At 39.7% G+C, this 20767-nt stretch overlaps 1 protein-coding gene across 3 annotated transcripts in view; it reads left to right on the top strand.

Annotated features, from left to right (window-relative positions):
* Positions 1–20767, top strand: part of LOC140466938 (uncharacterized) — an 83984-nt gene that overhangs the window by 33992 nt on the left and 29225 nt on the right. For all 3 annotated transcript variants that reach the window (XM_072562804.1, XM_072562803.1, XM_072562805.1), the window contains 4 exons: positions 2849–2928; positions 8749–8849; positions 11831–11968; positions 19028–19174. In XM_072562804.1, the coding sequence (XP_072418905.1) occupies positions 2849–2928; positions 8749–8849; positions 11831–11968; positions 19028–19174 (466 nt within the window). The remainder of the gene's footprint in view (positions 1–2848; positions 2929–8748; positions 8850–11830; positions 11969–19027; positions 19175–20767) is intronic.

Genomic DNA, 20767 nt, shown 5'->3' with positions numbered 1-20767 from the left:
CCCATCAATAATAGCACACACCTCTGCTGTATGAAGTATTGACCAGTTTATTAATCTGGAGTAGGGCTAAATCATTTATTGATTCAAAGAAATGGCAGCTGACGATTTGTTTCACTATCAGTAGGAGACACTGAGTGCTAATTTGTAGTGTAATATGTTTTAAAAATAATTTTGTATTTATTTCTTAGAACTAGATTTAAAATCAGGCTGTTACAATTGAATTAATCTAGGTGTAAGAATTTGCTGCAAAATAAACGAGCAATTTTTATTTTATTTATTTTGTGGGATGTCTGTGTTGCTGGCTGGCCAGCATCTATTGCTCATCCCTAACTGCCCTTGAGAAGGCAGTAGTGAGTTTCCTTCTTGAATTGCTGCAGTCCATCTGCTGTGGGTTAACTCAAAATACAGTTAAGGAGGGAATTCCAGGATTTTGACCCAGTGACAATGAAGGAATGGAGATATAGTTCCAAGTCAAGATGGTGAGTGGTTAGGAGGGGAAACCTGCAGGTGGTGATGTTCCCATGTATCTGTTCCCCTTGTCCTTTGAGATGGAAGTGGTCATGGGTTTATAGGGAACAGTCTGAGCATCTTTGGTGAATTTGCTGCAGTGCAACTTGTAGGTAGTACACACTGCTGCTACTGAGCATCAGTGATGAAAGGAGGTGGATACTTGTGGATGGAATGCCAGTCAAGCAAGCTGCTTTGTCCTGGTTGGTGAAAAGCTTCTTGAACATTGTTAAAGCTGTACCCATGCAGGCATGTGGGAAGTATTTCATCACTCTCTGAACTTGTGTCTTGTAGATAATGGACAGACCTTTGAGAGTCAGGAGGTGAGTTACTTGCTGCAGTATTCCTAGCCTCTGACCTGCTCTCGTAGCCACTATGTTTATGTGGTGAGTCCCCAGTTGAGTTTCTGGTCAAAGGTAACTCCAAGAATGTTGATAGTGGGGGATTCAGTGATGAGAACAGCATTGACTGTCAAGGAGTGGTGGTTAGAATACCTCTTATTGTTGGTGATCATAGCCTAGCATTTACACAGTGTGAATGTTACTTGCTGATATTTCGTCAGGGCCCATAGTATTTGCAGTATCCAGTGTCTCCAACTGTTGTTTTATATCATGTGGAATGAATTGAATTGGCTGAAGATTGGTATTTCTAAAGCTGGGGACCATTGGGGGAGGTCAAGATGAATCATCCACTCAGCAACTTCTGGCTGACAATTGCTGCAAATGCTGCAGCCTTAAATTTTGCACTGATGTGCTGGGCTCTTCCATCATTGAGGATGGGGATGTTTGTGGAGCTCCCCTCTCCAGTGAGTTGTTTAATTGTCCACCAACATTCACAACTGGATGTGGCAGGACTGCAAAGCTTAGATCTGTTCCGCTGGTATGGGATCGATTAGCTCTGTCTATTACTCGCTGCTTATGCCATTTGATGAGCTAGTAGTCCTGATTGATAGCTTCACCAGGTTGACACCTCATCCTCAGATATGCCTGGTGCTGATCCTGGAATGCCCTCTTGCACACTCGATTGAAACAGGGTTGATCCCCTGGCTTGATTGTAATGGTTGAGAGGAGGGTATGCCAGGCCATGAGGTTGCAGATTCTGCTGAATTTAATTTGAACCTGTTACATAGTTAATATTCACTGGCAGCTTATCACTATCCTAATTTGGTTCCAAACTTGCAAGGCAGGGTTTTATGAATGGGGTCAGACTTGAATCTGGATCATACATGAGGTCTGCATTTTGTCTGGAATATTTATGGGATTTGGGAGGATTGGCTTAATAGTGGCCAAAGGGCATGCTCACTGTCCAGCTAATGGTCCTCAAAGAGATCATCCCTATTTGCTGTGAGGAGGCTGACTATAAACATGGTTCCAGTCAGCATTTGATTATGGGCCTGGATTTTACTCGTTAATTAATTTAACAGGCATCTGAATAAGTAGCTGTTTTGTGCTTGATGTCGCCTCCAGGGAATTAACTGGGAGTCAGAAACTTGGTGATAAACCAGCATGTCAGCTGCTATCAACAAATTTGACACCTGTTCCTCCATTCCCAGCTCCAAATTGGCACCAGGATCCTGTTTGCAGCCTCAGTCAGGCCAATGATTCTCATATGTTTTGGAAAGTTGCCATATTAATATACTTCTGAGTATGGGGCTTCACCACGTTATTGGAAAGTTACCATGTGTTATATGGAGCAAAGTGGGTGTATGGTCTACAATGAAATGTAAAAAATAAGATAGTTTTATTGGATAAATTTGAGGCAACATTACTTGTTATAGTTATGTTATATTTGATTTGATCTGTTGAAATTTGATGGCTAAAATTGCAGGAATTTCTTAACACCAAGCTTAATCTGAAAAGAAACAGTGGGTCTTAAAATGATTAATTAACAAATATAATATTTATGACTAAATAATACAGTCTAAACTAAGCTTTAACAGATTTATACTAATTATCAGAAAAGCTGAACTGGGATTAAAAACAAAATGCTGGAAATATTTAGCAGGTTGCACAGCATCTGTGGAGAGAAACAGAGCCGATGCTTCAGGTTGATAACCCAACATGTTAAGCGAGGCAGAGCTGGGTTTGTGAGGAACTATGTCATTCTTTTGTCTTGGGGAAGTTTTTTTAAATCTCCCCTGCTATCCTTTAATGTATTGTGAAATCTGTGTGGTGATTAAGAATCTTATTTTTAAAATGATTATATGTAATGATATGAGTTGTAACTGATGGAGAATGTTGGTTTCCTTTGCAAAATTGATTAACTCATGGTTTTAACTCTCTAAAAGACTCAGAACTGTGTTGGGATTATTCACAGCATTTTTATCATCGATTGCTTTTAGGAAAATATTGTTGACTCAAGCCCCTGGGATAGTGAAGAAGAGGGGCTTTCTAAACTTAAGGATGTTAATGAGGCGAAGAGGTAAGCATGTTGTGACATATTCAGGTGGACTGGTAAGGTATAAATCAGTGCAATGCTGTGTAAGGAACATATGTTAAACGTTTCTTCCTATTTTGCCTTCTTCCATTTCTTAGACCTGTTGACCTCTTTTGGTGTTCATTCTGTTGATATTGCTATTCTTGATGTTGTTTTGATCTGAATGTGATCATGTACGAAGGTCCTGCCGCCTGTCTGTCATGTGATCTCTACCATAAGATGCACATATTACAGGCAGTCATTTTAAGCACTCCAGTGATGATGCAGTATAATGTTCCTGTGAGCACAGACTGTAGTTTTAGGAGTGGAACATGAGTTTGAATGTTGAAGATCTGTACAGAAACATAGCTTCTGAAAGAGGACCATAGGAATGTTCAGGGATGTGAAAGCTGCATAAAATCACAAAGACTGAAAAAGAAAAAATGTGGAAACGAACAAAGCCAAAACTGGTATATTCGCTCAAACTTTTCCACTCTAGGCCTGCATATCAGTTGAAATGAAAGATGATATGAAACAGAACTGGCATTTTTGCCATAGGTATTGGCAGAATTTTAGGAATGCGATTAATCAACAAGTCAGAGCAGCTAAAAAATCTGCATTTGTATCACTATTGGTGCGAAACTAAATATACCCTAAATCTTTGAACCTGAAGTGAGCATAATTTGTGGACAGCACATCTTCAGTAGAAGACCACAAGGTGAAAAAGAGCCATTAAGTGACTCCATTAAGACAGCTTGCAGAAACCTTTGGAATAGGGCACATTAAAGATGATTTAATCAAAGATGGAATCACCTTAGGCTCAAGAAGTCCTACAATGAGAATACAATTGCTAATATAAGATAATCTGTTCTCAAATATATATATAAACCAGTGCAGAAGCTATGAGTTTGTAAATCAAGAGCTGCAGCACATAATTTGAAGAACAGGAAAAGTTTTTCCACAATGTGGAGAAGCAGCTTAGACCTACGGTGTGACAATGTGGAGAAAAGCAGCTGATGTCCACAGAAGGGTCAGCCGAAAGTTGAAAGCTGGAGGACAAATTGTAAGTGTTGCAGAATCAAATAAAAGAAAATAAGGTATGTTCAGCATGAGGAAATCTATTTTAATTTCACTTGGGTGTTTAATAAACCTATAAAGACGATGGAAGCGATTGCTACAGAAATATTGGCCATGATTCGGACAAGTCAAGCTTGGGTGCTGGAGAGATGTCAGAAGAAGAATTGGACGATATGCTTTGCACCTTAGAACAGACTAGTAACATCCAGTCTAAAAGAGAAAATGATTTATAAACTATTGCAGTGAAGACAACAGACTGAGAGCATCAAATTAATATGAAGTGCAAAATAAAGGTCCAGTAACATTACAAGCTTTGCAGACCTTTGTAAAATTACATCAGATGGTGATCTAAAAGTTAAAGATAGCTTTGAGGGTCTGTAACAGAACGATGCTCATCAGTGCTTTGGGAAATCTGAAGATCTGGAATTTTAGATATTTATACATTACTAAAGTGAGACAGGATATTAAAGCCTTTTATCTTGCTCTCATTAGAATTATAGAACACAAGAAGAGCTGAGATAAGGCACACTATTTTAAAGAGCATGAGAAGAGGTTGCTGATTGGTTAGGCCATCATTGACATGGGGAAGCAGCAAGAACAGTTAACTAGGTAAAAACAAGGATTGCAGATACTGGAAACCAGAGTCTAGATTAGAGTGGTGCTGGAGCAGCATCTGAGGAGCAGGAAGATTGATGTTTCGGGCAAAAGCCCTTCATCAGGAATAGAGGCAGGGAGCCTACAGAATGGAGAGATAAATGAGAGGGGAGTGGGGTGGGGAGAAAGTAGCATAGAGTACAATAGATGAATGGGGGTGGGGAAAGAGGTGATAGGCCAGAGAGGAAGGTGGAGCGGAGAGGTGGAAAGGAAGATAGGCAGGTAGGTAGGACAGGTCATGAGGGTGGTGCCGAGCTGGAAGGTTGGAGCTGGGGTGAAGTGGGGGAAGGGGAAATGAGGAAACTAGTGAAATCCACATTGATGCTATGGGGTTGAAGCCTTCCAAGGCGGAAGATGAGGCATTCCTCCTCCAGGCGTTGGGTGGTGAGGGAGCAGCGGTGAAGGAGGCCCCCTTCAACCCCCACCCCCCTCTCATTTATCTGTCTACTCTGCAGGCTCCCTGCCTCTACTCCTGATGAAGGGCTTTTGCGTGAAACGTCGATTTTCTTGATCCTTGGATGCTGCCTGACCTGCTGTGCTTTTCCAGCACCACTCTAATCAAGAACAGTTAACTGTCAATCTTGATTCCCAGACCAGACAGGTCAATTCTGAGCAGTTAGAATGTTGCCATGGGGATGCAGCAGCAATTAGCTGACTCTCAAGCCTTACCTTTATGAACAAAATCTCTATTTATGTACAGTTCCCTTTTGTCAATGTGTAAGTGTCTGTGTATATATAAAGCCTGACTGATAATCTTAAATTCATTTCTGGTGTAACTACTAGTGCAGTCCATATTATTTAGAAAATGATTTCCAAAAGCAGGAGCACATCTAAGATGGATATATTTTTTGAGACTCGCAAGCACAGGCTGATTGAGCGCAATCAGCATGCTGCCTGTTGTGAATGATCGATGGGATTTGTTGTTTGATATGGTCTGCAAGTCTTTGGGACATATGGCCTGCATAATAGGCATCAAATCATCATTGAAATTCATTTATATATCACATGCTTCATTTGTGAGCAAGGCAAAATCTCTTTTTGGCTCGATCTTAGTACCTGTGGGTTTATGGCACAGTAGTTGTGTGACAGCTAGCTTCATAAGTTTTTCAGATTTTTGAAACATCTTCCCAAGCGTGTGAACTTTGAATTCCACAATAGATGTGATGCCAAAGCCACTCAAGTTCTCAGAGACATATCAAAAGTTTGGAGTAATAACCTTAAATATTTCAGAAGAAATTTAGTGTTTTGTTGGTGAGTGGACTGACAAACTGACAAATAGTACGAGACAGGAAGCGTCTGACTGCAGGATCCCAAAGGTGAAAAATGAAAAGATTGCATTGTCAAACGCAGCTAATGCTGCTGAAGGAAAGTTGTGTCTAAAGCAACAGAGTAAATAAGCCGAATCAGCTGAGGAGATTTCAAAATTGAGTTAGGCGGCACAGCATTCCAACCATCAGATTTTGGAGAAAAAAACCAACCTGCGAGAGCACCATCACCAGACTCAAACATTTAAAACCGATTCTACTAAACAAATAAATTAAATTTGGACTACTTAGAATAACAAACAGGTGACAGTGCATGAGAACTGTTATTTATGTAGTTTGTAACTTATAGTTTACAAATAGTGCATACAATCTCTGAGTGTTGAGCACTCAGGGAATCAAAGGATTTAGGGAATGGATTGATGAATGGAATTGACCCTAAGTAGCCATGATTATACTGAATGATGGGGAAGATTTCAGTACAGGAAATGGCTTATCCCTTTTTTTTATGTTCTTGGTTCTCATTGAATAAACTACTGAGATGGCATCACAGCTGGACTTAATCCTGTCCTTATCTGTTACAAATTTTACATCAGAATTCACTAAACAGTGGTCAGGAATCAAAATTATTTCTTCCCCATCCCAGAAGGATTGAGGCAAATAATATTGTGCATTTTGCTGTCCAATGCCGCTAATAGTGAATCCACAAATAGTGAAATTGAACCTGGAACTGTACCACAGACTGTGTTTAGTACCACATTGAACTTATTTGTATACTTACTGAACCCAACAGCCTGAAAAGCATTAGGAAATCCCAGCATGCATGGGCAAAGAGTAAACTTCCACTCTGCATTTTGATTATCATTGATTCTGGGACATGTTTTTGTGAAACATTGCAAGAATTATTCTGGAGAAAGTGGTAATGGAGAATTATGGTTTAAAGCAGGCAATATTTAGTTTTACCTTGATGCGTCACATCTTATGGAACTAATCAAACATAGCTTTTGTTGGTGTACTTGGATTTGTGATTTATGGAATTACATGACACAACACATCATAGCATTTGGATATATTATCTATAGCAATATGGAAGTGAAATTGAATGGTGCAATTTCTTAGATCAGATTGCCCAAACTGTTGTCTTGAGGACTCTTGATGTATGTCATGGAACCTTGACATTGAATAAATCAAATTTGAATCCGTTACCACTGATGTACATATAGCTGTAGTTGCTGATGCTGTCTCTGATTCTAGATTTGTGGCCCTTTCCAAGCAACTAATACAACAACAGGTCAAAGAAACCAAAGTGAATCTACCAATAAATTGCTCAAACTTCAAAGGATGGATTTCTGGGTAAATGCTTCTATAATTTTGAGCTGCAAGTTGGACAATTATGGGTTGTATTACTATCCTTTAACCTTGGGGTCTTTGGTATACAGTTCAGGTTTGCAGGACGTTCTGTTTTTCTCTCAGCTGAAATAATACTGATGTCAGTTGTGAAACATGTTTAAGTGACAAGTAGGTGTTATTTTGAGGTCAAGAATAAGGCTCATGCCAATCAAGTAGAAATGTCATTTCTGAACGATTCCTGACCTGGTTTCATAGGTACTACAGCTCTATCCTACTTCTAATTCCTGCTACAATCAAAGAAACTAGATGCAATGAGGATGCAAACCAGTCACAACCTGGTTGAATGGCAGAACAGGCTTGAGAGATGTATGGACTGGTAAAGTTCCTCTGTCCTAGCTCTTAATGACCTGAAACTAACTGACTGGTGCAATGCAATGGGTTTTAACTTGTATTTAACCCATGCCTATTTCACACTAGCTATAAGCTGAAAGGAGCTCTCCATTCACATGATGATCCTGTTGACTCTCATGTCAACCTTTTTTCTTGTCAAATATCAAACCTTCAAAAAGAAGTAAGATTGCAATGATTTAGAACACTGGTAAAGTGTTCTAATGGGGAAGTGAGTGTAACATTTGAGCCCAATATTAATGCTGCCAGCAGTTGGATTTTGAAGAGTTAGAGATAAGAACTAACATTTTTGTCTCAAAAGCTATTGTGTAAAGGAAAGTTGTAACAGCCTCAGTAAATAATCAGTATAGGTTTCCTGCAAGAAAATGCCCTGTGCTAGAAGTTCATTCCATAGTATCACTAAATTAAACTGTAGCATGCAGAAATATTAAGACAGTTAATTTTTAATGCTTTTATTTTGCCCCTTCAATTTGTGAAGAAGCTGGCTACTTTCCTGCATTGACTATGGTGATTGATGGCTGTTCTTAAGTTTGTCAGAATGCTCATTTTACATGCAAGCATAGGTCACTGATAGGAGCTATTTATGACCCCCAACCTCCAAACACGTGATCAATGTTAAATCACCACTGCATGTCCTCGGGCTACTCTTAGTACAATAAGTGCTACCTTGCTGAAACAGTCAATTTATCATGGACTAGAAATTGAGTGAGGAATGTCCTGGTTTGTAATACTCAGTTACACAGTGTATTTATCTACTGATGCATGGTGGCACTAACAAATCTAACCTTTTTAAAATCATATTCTGTTATTATATTCACCAAGATTTAATAGTAAGAATACATTTGTTTTGGGACAGTATTCCAATAATAATTAATCTTGCTCTCAGGTTTCCTTTTCTGCCTGTGGGGGGAGAAACATACTTCTGCTTATCATCAATTATATTTACCAAATCACGCTTCATTTCCCAACCTCCTCCATTGCTTGGCAAAAATGTTCATTGATTGCAAGAAAAAATGCATTTGTGATGCTCACTGCTTCTCTCTATTTTTTTGTTTGTTTTTACTGTTGCTCTCAGGCCACGTTCCATGAATTTATCAAGTCTTCAGATATTGAAGTCACAGACTTTGAGCAAAGATTCACACGCTCCATACAAAGATTTGAAAGAGACTTTGAAAGGCAAGAGAGATTTTGCTCTTATAAATTGTGAATGTTGGAAACGTTAAGTAAATGTAAAACTTTGAAAAAAATACAGCAAATGAAACAGTCTCAAAAACAAAAGTAATTGATCATTTGGATTTGATGTTAAATTTGTAAAACAAAATATATAATTTATTTTTCCAAGTGTGCTGTATTCATTAGTTACAGTCTTGAGATTTTTATTATTATTTATTTTAGGCTTTTTGTCTCTTCCAACTCCTCAATTAAATTAACATGTTGCTATCATGGGTTGAAATTTCAAACTGGCCAGATGAAAATATTGACACCAGTCAGTGTGCTGATTTCGCAAAAGTGGTGAGCTTTACTGGAGTGAGCATAGAGTGGCCTTCAGATTCCAGCTGATCCATTCACAGTGCCAAGTAACATTGTTAAAGTCAATGCTCTTATTTTGATGGTAGCCAGACTGCATACATTGCTTGGGTCAGATCAGGAGAATAGAAGTAAACACAATGAGGTGCCAGAGAATCCCAAAGAATTAAGTGGGTCCCATGAAAGGCTGAATGAGCAAGAGGGGTCTCTGCCATTGGCATAGAGGTATCAACAGCTCAGCACTGATAGTGGGGAGAGAGGATGGTAAATCCTCTGTTGTACAGGGGGGATCATCGCTCTCCTGGCACCACTCTGGCATGAGGAAGGCAGAGGGGAGTGCCAAGGGATAGGACAACACAGACCATATTGTCAGCATAGAATCTACTCCTGAACATGGATCAACCTTGTCAAGAGCAATAACTAGTGCTACAGAAGACTGTGACTCTGCCCTGTTGCTTGTCTGCAGCTACGAACGTCACTTTGGCCTCGAATGACTTCACTTCTCGTTCCTTCCAAGGATTAGCTGAGGTTCCTGGTGATATCTGACACATTACTACATCTTGCAGATAACTGCTACCCCATTTGTCAGATGGGCATCAATTCTAGACAGTTCTAGCCTCAGGCACAAAACAGTGGAGTTTGCTTTCTCACTGGATTCTCCCAAATCCAGGGCATAATAATTTGCATCCAGGTCACTATCAACACACCCAACAGGAAGGTTTTGTACAATCGCACTTGTGCCATACAAGTGGCAGGGAATGACTAACTCCAAAAAAGAGAACCAAACCATCTTCTCTTGATATTTATTCCCATTATAAATCCCAACTATCAACATCTGGGGGTTACCATTAACCAGAAGCTGAACTGGACCAATCACACAAATATTCTGGCTTTGAGTTCCACGCTTCCTATCGTGTAGTAGACTAATGGTAAGGCTATCAGATCACTAATCCAGAAATTTGGGTTCATTAATACTTTGGGACACCACCAACATTTTTTATTTACTAATGGCATGTGAACGTTGCTGACCAGTCAGCTGTGTGGCCTGAGCAAGTTATTATTGAATAAATTCTGCTTTATAGCTCTGTCGGTGACATCATCCATCACTTTAGTAATGATTGAAAGTGGACTGAATGGGTGCTAATTCATTGGGTTGAATTTAATTTTTTTTTGTGCACAGAACATGCCTGGGCAATTTTCCACATTATTAGGGAGATGCTAGAATTGTAGTGATACTGGAACAGTTTTACTAGGGGAGCAGTTGGTTTTGGAACACAAGACTTAAGTACTATTGCTGGAATGTCATTAGGGCCGCTAGCCTTTGCAGTTTCCAGTGCCTCCAACTGTTTCTTGATATCACGTGAAATGAATTGAATTGGCTGAAGACTGGTATCTGTGATGCTAGAGACCACTGGAGAAGGTTAGCCTGACATCCAATCTAACTGCGCTTGACCCATTAAGGTGCTTGAATCTGCTGTTGGAGTTCGCTTTTGTAAGTGTTCACAGAGCTTTTTCTGAGCTCTAACATTGCTGCATTTGGTCCTGTGCTGGTGAGGGAGTTCATCATACTCTAGATGATCTGTTCTTGTGTCTCAAAAGTTGCAGACATGAAAACTAGCCTTGGGGATCGGAAACCTCTGCAGTGCTGATGTTTTCTAGTGCAACTTATTTTTTTGGTGTGCTGCTGGCTAGGGTGGAATGCAGTACACACTTTAAGGAAGGTGCTACATTCTATATCACTATTGCAGGAGGTATTCAGTAGTTGATAAAGCATACAGTATCCCAGGCTTTGTTAGATTGGAATACACAGTACGAGAGCAAGGAGGTTATGTTGAACCGCTGGTTAGACCTCAGCTAGAGTATTGAAATCAGTTCTGGCCCTCTGATAAGGCTGTGAATGAATTGAAGAGAGTGGAGAAGAGGTTTAAGAGCATAGTTTCAGTAATGGGAACCTTCACTGATGAAGATTGGAGAAGTCAGAGTCTTTTCCCTGGAGAAGAAAAGGGTTATATGAAGGGATTTGATAGCAGTTTTCAAAGTAATCAGGACAAGAAACTTCCCCACAATGAGTAGTTGGGTTTGGATTTACTGACTACATTGAGTGTGTAGTAGTTCAGGATGACACCTCATCAGCACCACCATAATGAAGGCATCTAGGAATGGGTAGTTGATGCTGGCCCAGCCAGTAATACACATTCATCAATTTTAAAAAAAATGTTCTGAGGAAGTGTTGAGCTGTTAGATGTTATCTTTCAAGTAAGATCTAAACATGATCGCTGAGGTACATTATTAGAAATACCACCTCTCAGATTGTAAGCTCAATAAGAGAATCAAAAGTGCTATTTTGAAGAAGAACTGTGGTATTCACCAATATTTATCCCTACTAACCAAAGGACAATGATTTAGTCATTAATATCATTACCTTCTGTGGGACCTGGCTGTGCATAATGGGTTGTCAAGTTAATTATGCTACAACAGTGAGGACAAACAACATTTCATTGTTGTGAACTGATTGGAATGTCCTTTAAAAGGTGTGATATATAAATTCAAGTTTGTTCATTAGAAAACAAATGTTTAAACTATTGTGTTTATAATTTTAAATTGATAAATTGTTATTTTCACTTGTCCAGATGCAGAACCCAAAGACAAATATTTGCCAGTACCCGGTAAATCGAAGGTGAGGAATCGTAATGAAAGTTTGCCGATTCCTTACCAATCTTCAACCGCCAAAGAAAAGGTGGCAATGTCGAATCAAGTGACCCAGCCAAGTAAGTACTAAGTCAGACAACTTCAAACTGCTGCTGTACTGTGCAGCGTTGTTAAAGGGAATGTGTAACTGTGTGTACATGCAATAATATGTGTTCTCTCCAAAGGCAGGTCCTTTGATCATAGTCTGCTGATGCTTCATCTTGAACATTTTTTCTTGGAGTTCTTGTCATTGCTAGCTTGCCAGTGCCTTCCACTTTCAGAGGCATTGCAAGGAGGCAGATACCAAGTCTGTCAGTCTGAAAGGAAACAAATCCAAGTTGTTGGCATTACACTGAACTGAGCCATCTCTCAAACTGAGGTAATTGACCTCAAGATTCTTTAGATGAGTTGGTAAATAGCCACAGTTCACAAGTACCTGTGGACATCTTCATTGGAAAGAAATAAGTGTTTATACAGCTAGAAGAATTTCACTCCTGCATAAAATAAGGGTTAAAGCAAGTGAAATGACCTCTAATGACCTCTAATGAAGCAGCATAATGATGAATCTGCACTATTGGCATTGTTCTGCACTACACTCCGAGTCATCTAACTACTGAGCTAATGATCGCCAAAAGACTAAGCGTAGGAAAATCCCAAAAATCTGGATCTTGATTAACCTCTAATCTCAAATCTATTCACCTGTCTTCTCATTTCCTTCAACTTTTCTCTATTCTTCCATGAAAATCTCTTTGGTTTGCTTTGATTTTACATCTGTTTTACATCATTTGCTACTTGCTTTTTCTGGTAAAGTTTATTTATATATAAAGGGCAATGAATTGTGAAATTACATTTGTTTTACTTCTGTTCTTATTAGTGGGGTGGCATGGTGGCACAGTGGTTAGCACTGCTGCGTCATAGCACCAGAGACCCGGGTTCAATTCCCGCCTCAGGCAACTGTCTGTGTGGAGTTTGCACGTTCTCCCTGTGTCTGCGTGGGTTTCCTCCCACAGTCCAAATATTTGCAGGTAATGTGAATTGGCCGTACTAAATTGCCAGTAGTGTTAGGTGAAGTGGTAAATGTAGTCTGGGTGGGTTGCTCTTCGGAGGGTCGGTGTGGATTTGTTGGGCCGAAGCATCTGTTCTCACACAGTAAGTAATGTAATGTAATCTAATCTAATCTTAATTTGTGCTCTGTTTTTTTTGAGTCCATCACTATTGTGAACATAATGCTTCAAAGCTCATCTTGGGGTCAATAGGAAATGCAGATTGGGAATGATCTGATTTATCCTACAGGATAGTCAGGGAGAGGATGTATTTTTTGTAAGATGCTGAAGGCAGTGACTTTTCTCTTGCCAATGTTTAGTTCAGTAAGTTTAAACTTCTTCAGGAACATATATCAGACAAGCAGTCTAACAACAGAGGTGATGGACGGGTTGGGCAATGTTTGTAAAGTGGAGCTGAAAAGTGTTAGTGTCCACTTAGAATTTGACTATATGAGGAAAAAGGTGCAGAAAAGCTCTCTATCCCCAAAACCATAATGAGATAAATTTACATTGGCGAAGGGAAGAAAAGGACTGACAGCTCTATGTTCTGGGTTTTAGATGTTATTGTAAGGATGGGAAGAGAGACAAGAGAAGAGGGGGAGCGGCATTTTTGATTAAGGGAAATATTACTGCTGTAATTAAAGCTATTTCTGAGGGATCATTCTGTGAAAATATCAGTTGAATTCAGAAATAAGAAAGGGATGATCACCTTGATGGGATTATATAGGCCCCCTCAATAGTCAGAGGGAAATTGAGAAGCAAATATGTAGAGGCTCTCAAATTTTTGTAAGGATAATAAGTTTGTAATAGTACAGGATTTTAATTTTCCAAACATTGACTGGATCTGCCATAGTGTTTGGATATTGAAGAATTTGTCAAATGAGGTCTGAGAGAGAATTAGGAGTTGAGATCACTTCAGAAACATGGGAAGATATTTGTGAGAATGCGAAGAGGATTTCAATATCTAATAAAACCTATGCTGTGCAGTTAAAGATTTTTCATAGGGCTTATCTAGGCCCAGATCATCTTACAAAATTTAAGCAGGAAGCATCTTCGATATGCTCCAAATGTAAAATAAATACAGGTACCCTCACTCATTGTTTGTGGTCCTGCCACAGTCTCTGCGCATATTGAAGCGCTGTGGCAGGAGTAATGGGGGGGGGGGTAAAGGGGACCGAAGTCAAGGTCGACCCGGTCTCTTTGCTCCTGAGTCTGCTGAATTTACCTCCCTTAGATTTTGTGTGAGGAAGAACATTCTGATGTGCTGGGTGTCTGAGAAACACCTGGGTGTGTCAGGGTGGTGTAATTTAATTATGGAACACATTCCTTTAGACTTTCTTACAAGTATGGTGCACCAGAAAATGGACAACTTTTACAAGACGTGACAACCCTTTTTGAATTACCTGGAAGCAGATCTGTCTGCCATTTTGCTGAGGGTTTTTGTCTAGCCATGATAGTTTGGTCTGAGAAACCTAAGGCTGAGAGGAAGAATTTCAAACAGATCGGAGTTTAATAATTGATGTTCTTGAAGGTTGAGAACCATGGTCCTATTGCGCTGAGCGGCTTTATTTATTTATTGATTTTAATAAGCGTAGTTTTAATGTCGTTTGTAGAGTAGTATAGTTGTTTACTGTTTTTGATGTTACGAAGTTATATTTTACTGTTTTTGTAACTTTCTAATTTTATAAAGAAAAATGTTTCAATAAAAATATTTTTAAAATATGTTCAAGAAATTTTAATATTTACATATTGATAATTACTAGACAAGGAGCAAAACTTGATCATTTTTCGGGAATTGAGACAGGGCAAGTAATTGAAGTGTTAGTAGAAGAGCATTCTGGGACTAGTGACTACTAGTTTTAAAATATTTATGGAAAAGGATAGGCCTTTCATTAAAGTTCTTAATTGGAGTAAGACAAGCGAGTTTTGAGAAGATTTGTGGCTCAAGTTGAGGTTCTGGATATAGATTTGCTCGTTGAGCCTGAAGATTTGTTTTCAGACATTTTGTCATCATACTAGGTAACATCTTCAATGATCCTCTGGATCAAGCACCGGTGGTTGTAGCCGCTTTCTATTTATATGTTTGATTTACCTTGGGTTGGTGATGCCATTTACTGTAGCGATGCCATTTCCTATGGTGATGTCATTTCCTGTTCTTTTTCTCGGGGTGGTAAATAGGATCCAAGTTAATTGGAATGCCATGCTTCTAGGAATTCTCGTGTGTGACTCTATTTGGCTTGTCTTAGGATGGATGTTTTGTCCCAGGCAGCAGAAAACTAGCCATCAGGATACATAAACATCAACTAGCCACAAAAGACATGACCCATCCTCACTAGTATCCTTACATACGGATGAGGAAGGACATCACCTCAACTGGGACAACACATCTATCCTAGGACAATCCAAACAGAGACACGCATGAGAATTCCTAGAAGCATGGAATTCCAACTGGAACTCTATCAACAAACACATTGACTTGGGTTATCATTGCCTCATCCATTTGTAGTGTTACCTTTCCCATTTATCTTTTAATGAATGCCTTGCAGGGTAGTATGAATGCAGAAATGCTTAATTTTAAAGAACGTTATATGGCAGTTTATCCTGAGCCATATTTTCTATACAAGCAAAACCATGCTCCTCTCAAGGACATTGAACTGGATTATCCCAGTTACAATATTCGCAGTGTCACTTCCAGATAGAACACCAAAAGAGACTGTGGTGGGAAACAGCCAATTAAGAAGCTGCCTCCAGGAGCTGTGTCCAAATAGTGAACTTGGAAGGAGGAAGATGCACTGATGTCTGTATAGCAGCTCAGCTGAAAGGTAGCAACTGTTGAGATAGGCATGAGACTGAGAGGGTACATCAAATGGGTACACTTTGCAGCATCATAAAGTTTAACAATCACTCCATGCACATCCTCAGGCAATGAGTGTGAACAGAGATATCCTGTAGGTATAGCTAATGCAACCTGGTTTACTACCGAGTCAATGGTGAGGAGGCCTGTATGGACCCTATCCTGCTACCAGGAGACTGCCTCCATTTAAATGATGAGCCTTAGCAAGATACATTCTTGGTATCAGGAAAATTTCAATGCTGAAATCTTTCCCAGTAAAGGATCTAATTGACCACCTGCAGCTGCTGGGTGGGCTTTTTGCTGATCTCACCCCATTCCAACAACAGCATTCAGAGGATAGAATATTTAAGGTAGGTGTTTGGATAATTGTGTCTTGGATATTTCTCCCATTTTTATCCTGCAGGTCTGGCAAATTCGGTCTATTTAATCCAAAATTAGAGCAATATTTTCTGAAAACTTTTAACTTTTTTTTGTAGGAATTGGTGTCCTACCATGGTGTCATAGGTTCAATCAGCTTCATTTATTTCATCAATAATTTTCCTTCCATCATAAGGTCAGAGGTAGGGATGTTCATTGATTGTGGTGCAAAGTACAGCACCTTTCGTGACTCCTCAAACAATGAATCAGTACATGTCTGAATGCAGCAAGGCCTGGGCAATGTTCAGCTTTGGGCTGACAAATGGCAAGTGACATTTATGCCATACAAATGCCAGCCACTAAACTCGAACGAGGGAAACTCTAACCATTATCTTTGACATTTAATTACATTGCCATTGCTGAATGCATCACTATCAACATTTAGGGGTTACCATTGACCAGAAGTTGAACTGGATTAGCCATGTTACTCTGTAGCTAGAAGGGCAGATCAGAGGCTAGGAATCTTGATAGTCAGTAGGAGCATTGCATACCGTCTGCAAGATAAATTGCAAAAATTCACCAAGGCTGCTTAGACAACAGCTTCTAAATCCTTGAATACTACCATTTTTGAAAGGACGTGGGTAGCAGATACATGGGAAGATTGTCACCTGGAAGTTTTTCTTCAAGCCACTCACCTTCCTGACTTGGAAATATCACCATTCCCTTCAGTGTTGCTTGATCAAAATCCTGGAACTCCCCTCCCTGTCCCTACTCCTCCCCAATGGAATTGTACATCTGCCCAAAGTAAATGGACTGCAGTGGCTCAAGAAGGTAGCTTGCTATCACCTTCCTAACAGTAAATAGGAATGGGCAATAAATGCTTGCCCAGCTGGTGAGAGCCACAACCAAGAGCATATGGAAAATGAAATTGGAAGCTACTAAATGGAAAGCAGTATTTGTTAATACTGACAGTTTTGGAGTTCAGTAATTTATATATTCTGACTCCCATTTATTCTCATTAACAGGATTGATGTAGGAAATGCCTTGTGGTTCATGGAAACTCTGATACAGGCTAACGTCCTTGGGTAATTTATACAGGACACTGTGGTTCCTAATTGACCTCCTGTGTAAAACCAAGCTAGCAATAGCCTATCCAGGGGAAGAGCAGCTGCCCTCCAGTCATTTACTGATAGTTGGTTGGCGGTGGGACTTTTGCTCCTCAGAACAGGAAGTGCTTTTGCTCCGAGAACTGCCAGCCGATCGGAGGCCATCAACTCTACATGCACTGATCATGCTTGTTGAATGTTGGCTACAAATGTGCTCTATTCCAATGAGGAAATAAACTGCAGTGATTCAGAACTTTGTAGGTGTTTGAGGGTGGTGAGGAAGGGGAGTGATGGTCAGTAAGGATGTAGCGTGGTGGACTCTAGATGTTGAGTGACAATGGAGGGAGGGCAACCTAGGAGGGTTGAACATTGTGGGAAGAATTTAGGGCCTTGGACCCATTAGGATGGGACCCCTTGACCACCTTGTGACACAAGTGCGTTATGAACCAATTTGAAACCAAGAATGGAAATTCTGACATTGGAACATTGAGAGGTTGACTTAAATTGTAACCAATTTCAGCTAAAAATGACATGGAAGCTTTATGTAAATATTACATATTACTTATGTTGGCATTTTTGGGTATTCCTTGCCTTTTTGAAATTTGCATAATGAAAAATATCACTCCTGGTAATATCTAATATTAAACATGAAATCATTTAAGGGAAATTTACCAACATTATTTAAGAAATAACGATAACATCAGTACAAAATGCTTCCACTAAGTGGCCTCTGAAAAAACAAACAATTTGAAGAAATGCTCCTTTCTGATTTTATTTGTCCTCTTCCTTCGACAGTTTGAACACATTGCTTAATGACATACAATGTATTTTTTGACAAAATTTTATTAGAAGGATTAAAATATTTTTGTTAGTATTTATTCCCCATACCTAGTTGTCCAGAGGGAGTCCAGAGTTATGTGTAGAGTGTGGGACTCTGACTTAGAGTCACATGTAGGATTGGCTTGGTTGTCTTCCCTCGAGGGCATCACTGAACTCATTGTAGTACAATGGGAAGAGAGAAATTAGCAAAATGGTGAATTAGCAAAAATATATCTTAACCAATTTGAGGATGTTGGCACCTTTATTCACTTTTTTCCAAACTGTTTTTTTCAGACTGGTATGTAAGTCAGAGTGCACAATAGATAGCTAGTAGGCTTCTTAAAGTGTTCTGTAAACTGTTTTCAGATGCAGTAATGTAGATTTATAAAGAACACACATCTGTGAGAGATTAAATAAATTATTAGTGAATTTTGTAAACCAGTTATCAACCCTACATACGAATGGAAAAATGAGCAACTTCCAAATGAAATTTCTTAATTTTTAAGAATTTCTGTTGATTTGAGCTTGTAGAGTTTAGATTACTTTACAGTGTGGAAACAGGCCCTTCGGGCCAACAAGTCCATACCGACCCGCCAAAGCGCAAACCACTCATATGCTTACATTTACCCCTTACCTAACACTACGGACAATTTAGCATGGCCAATTCACCTGACCTGCACATCTTTGGACTGTGGGAGGAAACTGGAGCACCCGGAGGAAACCCACGCAGACACAGGGAGAATGTGCAAACTCCACACAGTCAGTCGCCTGAGGTGGGAATTGAACCCGGGTCTCTGGCGCTGTGAGGCAGCAGTGCTAACCACTGTGCCACCCTATATAAAAAAAAGTGGTATCTGAAGGTCCTTTTGGATTTTTACAAATGCCATATGTAAATACAAATTGTTGTTTACCTTTCCTTAGCAAAGAACCATTAGAGCAATGCATTCTTTCTAATTGTAGGCTATTCTGGATGGAGTGATTCATCCAGTGAAACACAGTCAATATTCTCCACTTACGAAGGAGTTCATAACGACAATCAGAAGAAGAATGGTGAAGGCAAAAGAGACTGCAAAGAAGAACAAAAAAAAAGGAAAGGACAGAATGAAGGTAAGATACAATAGACTCTGGATTGGGTCTTCAGGCATAACATGACAAATCTTATTTGTTTAGCTCCATCACCATCCCTACCTAGCCTCTTCATTAGACCTTTTATTTATTGTTTTACACTGCAGTAATTGTGTTTAATAGTCATAGTTGAGCTGGAAGATTGATAATAGACCATTCAGTTGCTTTACTTAATGGATCAAGAGTTTCAAAACCTTGTATTGTTCATGTAGATATGCTTAGAGAATGACTAGTAATCATGAATAAAGATTGCTAACTGAGGACTTCCAACGTGTTGCCTTTTTGTTATTGGTGTTACAACTATTTGTATGCCACAGGTCTCAAAGTATGGACACTTCAATTGATCTCTGTTTTAGATTAGATTAGATTAGATTAGATTGCTTAGTGTGGAAACAGGCCCTTCGGCCCAACAAGTCCACACCGACCCGCCGAAGCGCAACCCACCCAGACCCATTCCCCTACGTTTACCCCTTCGCCAAACACTATGGGCAATTTAGCATGGCAACTCACATAGTGTAAGATGATTGCTGTCCTTGATCAAAATCCAGTGATTGGTGCTGGAAAAATTCCTGAAAGCTTTAAACTCTACATTGGGGTTAAAGCCTTAAACCCTGACATCCTTGACACTTATCTACCTGTTGTGACTTTTTCAGTGAGTTGGTAACTATAATATATAATCTTTAACCAGCACAAATCTATACCACTTGCATATCATCAAAATAGTTAATTAATGGGTTCTGTCAGCCTGAGTGGGCTAAATAAGGGCATAGCTGATTCATACCAGCAAAGTACTTGACAATGTGAATTCCAATCTATTCTCATTTGAGCTGATATCTATAGGTATAAATGGTCAGAACTGATCCCTTAGGGAAGGGCGCGTCCTGCCTTCTGTTGCTACTTGGCGACTCTTACAGGAAATATACATGCTATGACAGCCACTGCAGACAGCAACCAACTTATCCACGCAAGTCATTATTAGCAAACCACCAACCTAACTGCATCATTAAGCCTGCCTTTGGACCAACTCAGATACCATTTCAGCCCTTCAAAACTTTACTTTACTTTAGAGCTCAAGGATACCTATGACTTGCAAGCCTTTTCATGTTATGCACTGGGAGACACTTATCTCATGAACATAGCTTTTTTTTTCACTCATAACGGTCAGAGAGCATTCCTGAGGGTCTTGGGAAAAGGGGGCAACTCCAGTCTGAGGATGGACTTTATTGTACTATGTTGCTGAGCGGCTGGTGATAACTGGAGTAAATTGTAGATAGTAGGTGGAAGCTCGTAATGAAAAGGAAAAGACTGGGAGCTCTGGAAGGAGTGGTTCAAACAGGAAAGGGAATGGCCTGGTGGTGTTATCACAAGCCAATTTAATCCAGGGATCTAGAATTGAATCCCATCATGACAGATTGTGGAATTTGAATTCCGTAAAACTCTGGGTTAAGTGTCTAATGATGACTATCTGAGACTCCACACCTCAGCAATGTCTTCTGGGTGGGGAAGAATTGCTGGCCTAGCCAATGATACCCACATTGCATGAATGAATTTTTAAAAAAAGGAATAGTAACATTG

The sequence above is a fragment of the Chiloscyllium punctatum genome, chromosome 44 (genome assembly GCF_047496795.1).
Source record: "Chiloscyllium punctatum isolate Juve2018m chromosome 44, sChiPun1.3, whole genome shotgun sequence".
NCBI lineage: Eukaryota > Metazoa > Chordata > Chondrichthyes > Orectolobiformes > Hemiscylliidae > Chiloscyllium > Chiloscyllium punctatum.
This window is presented reverse-complemented; position numbering and strand designations above follow the sequence as displayed.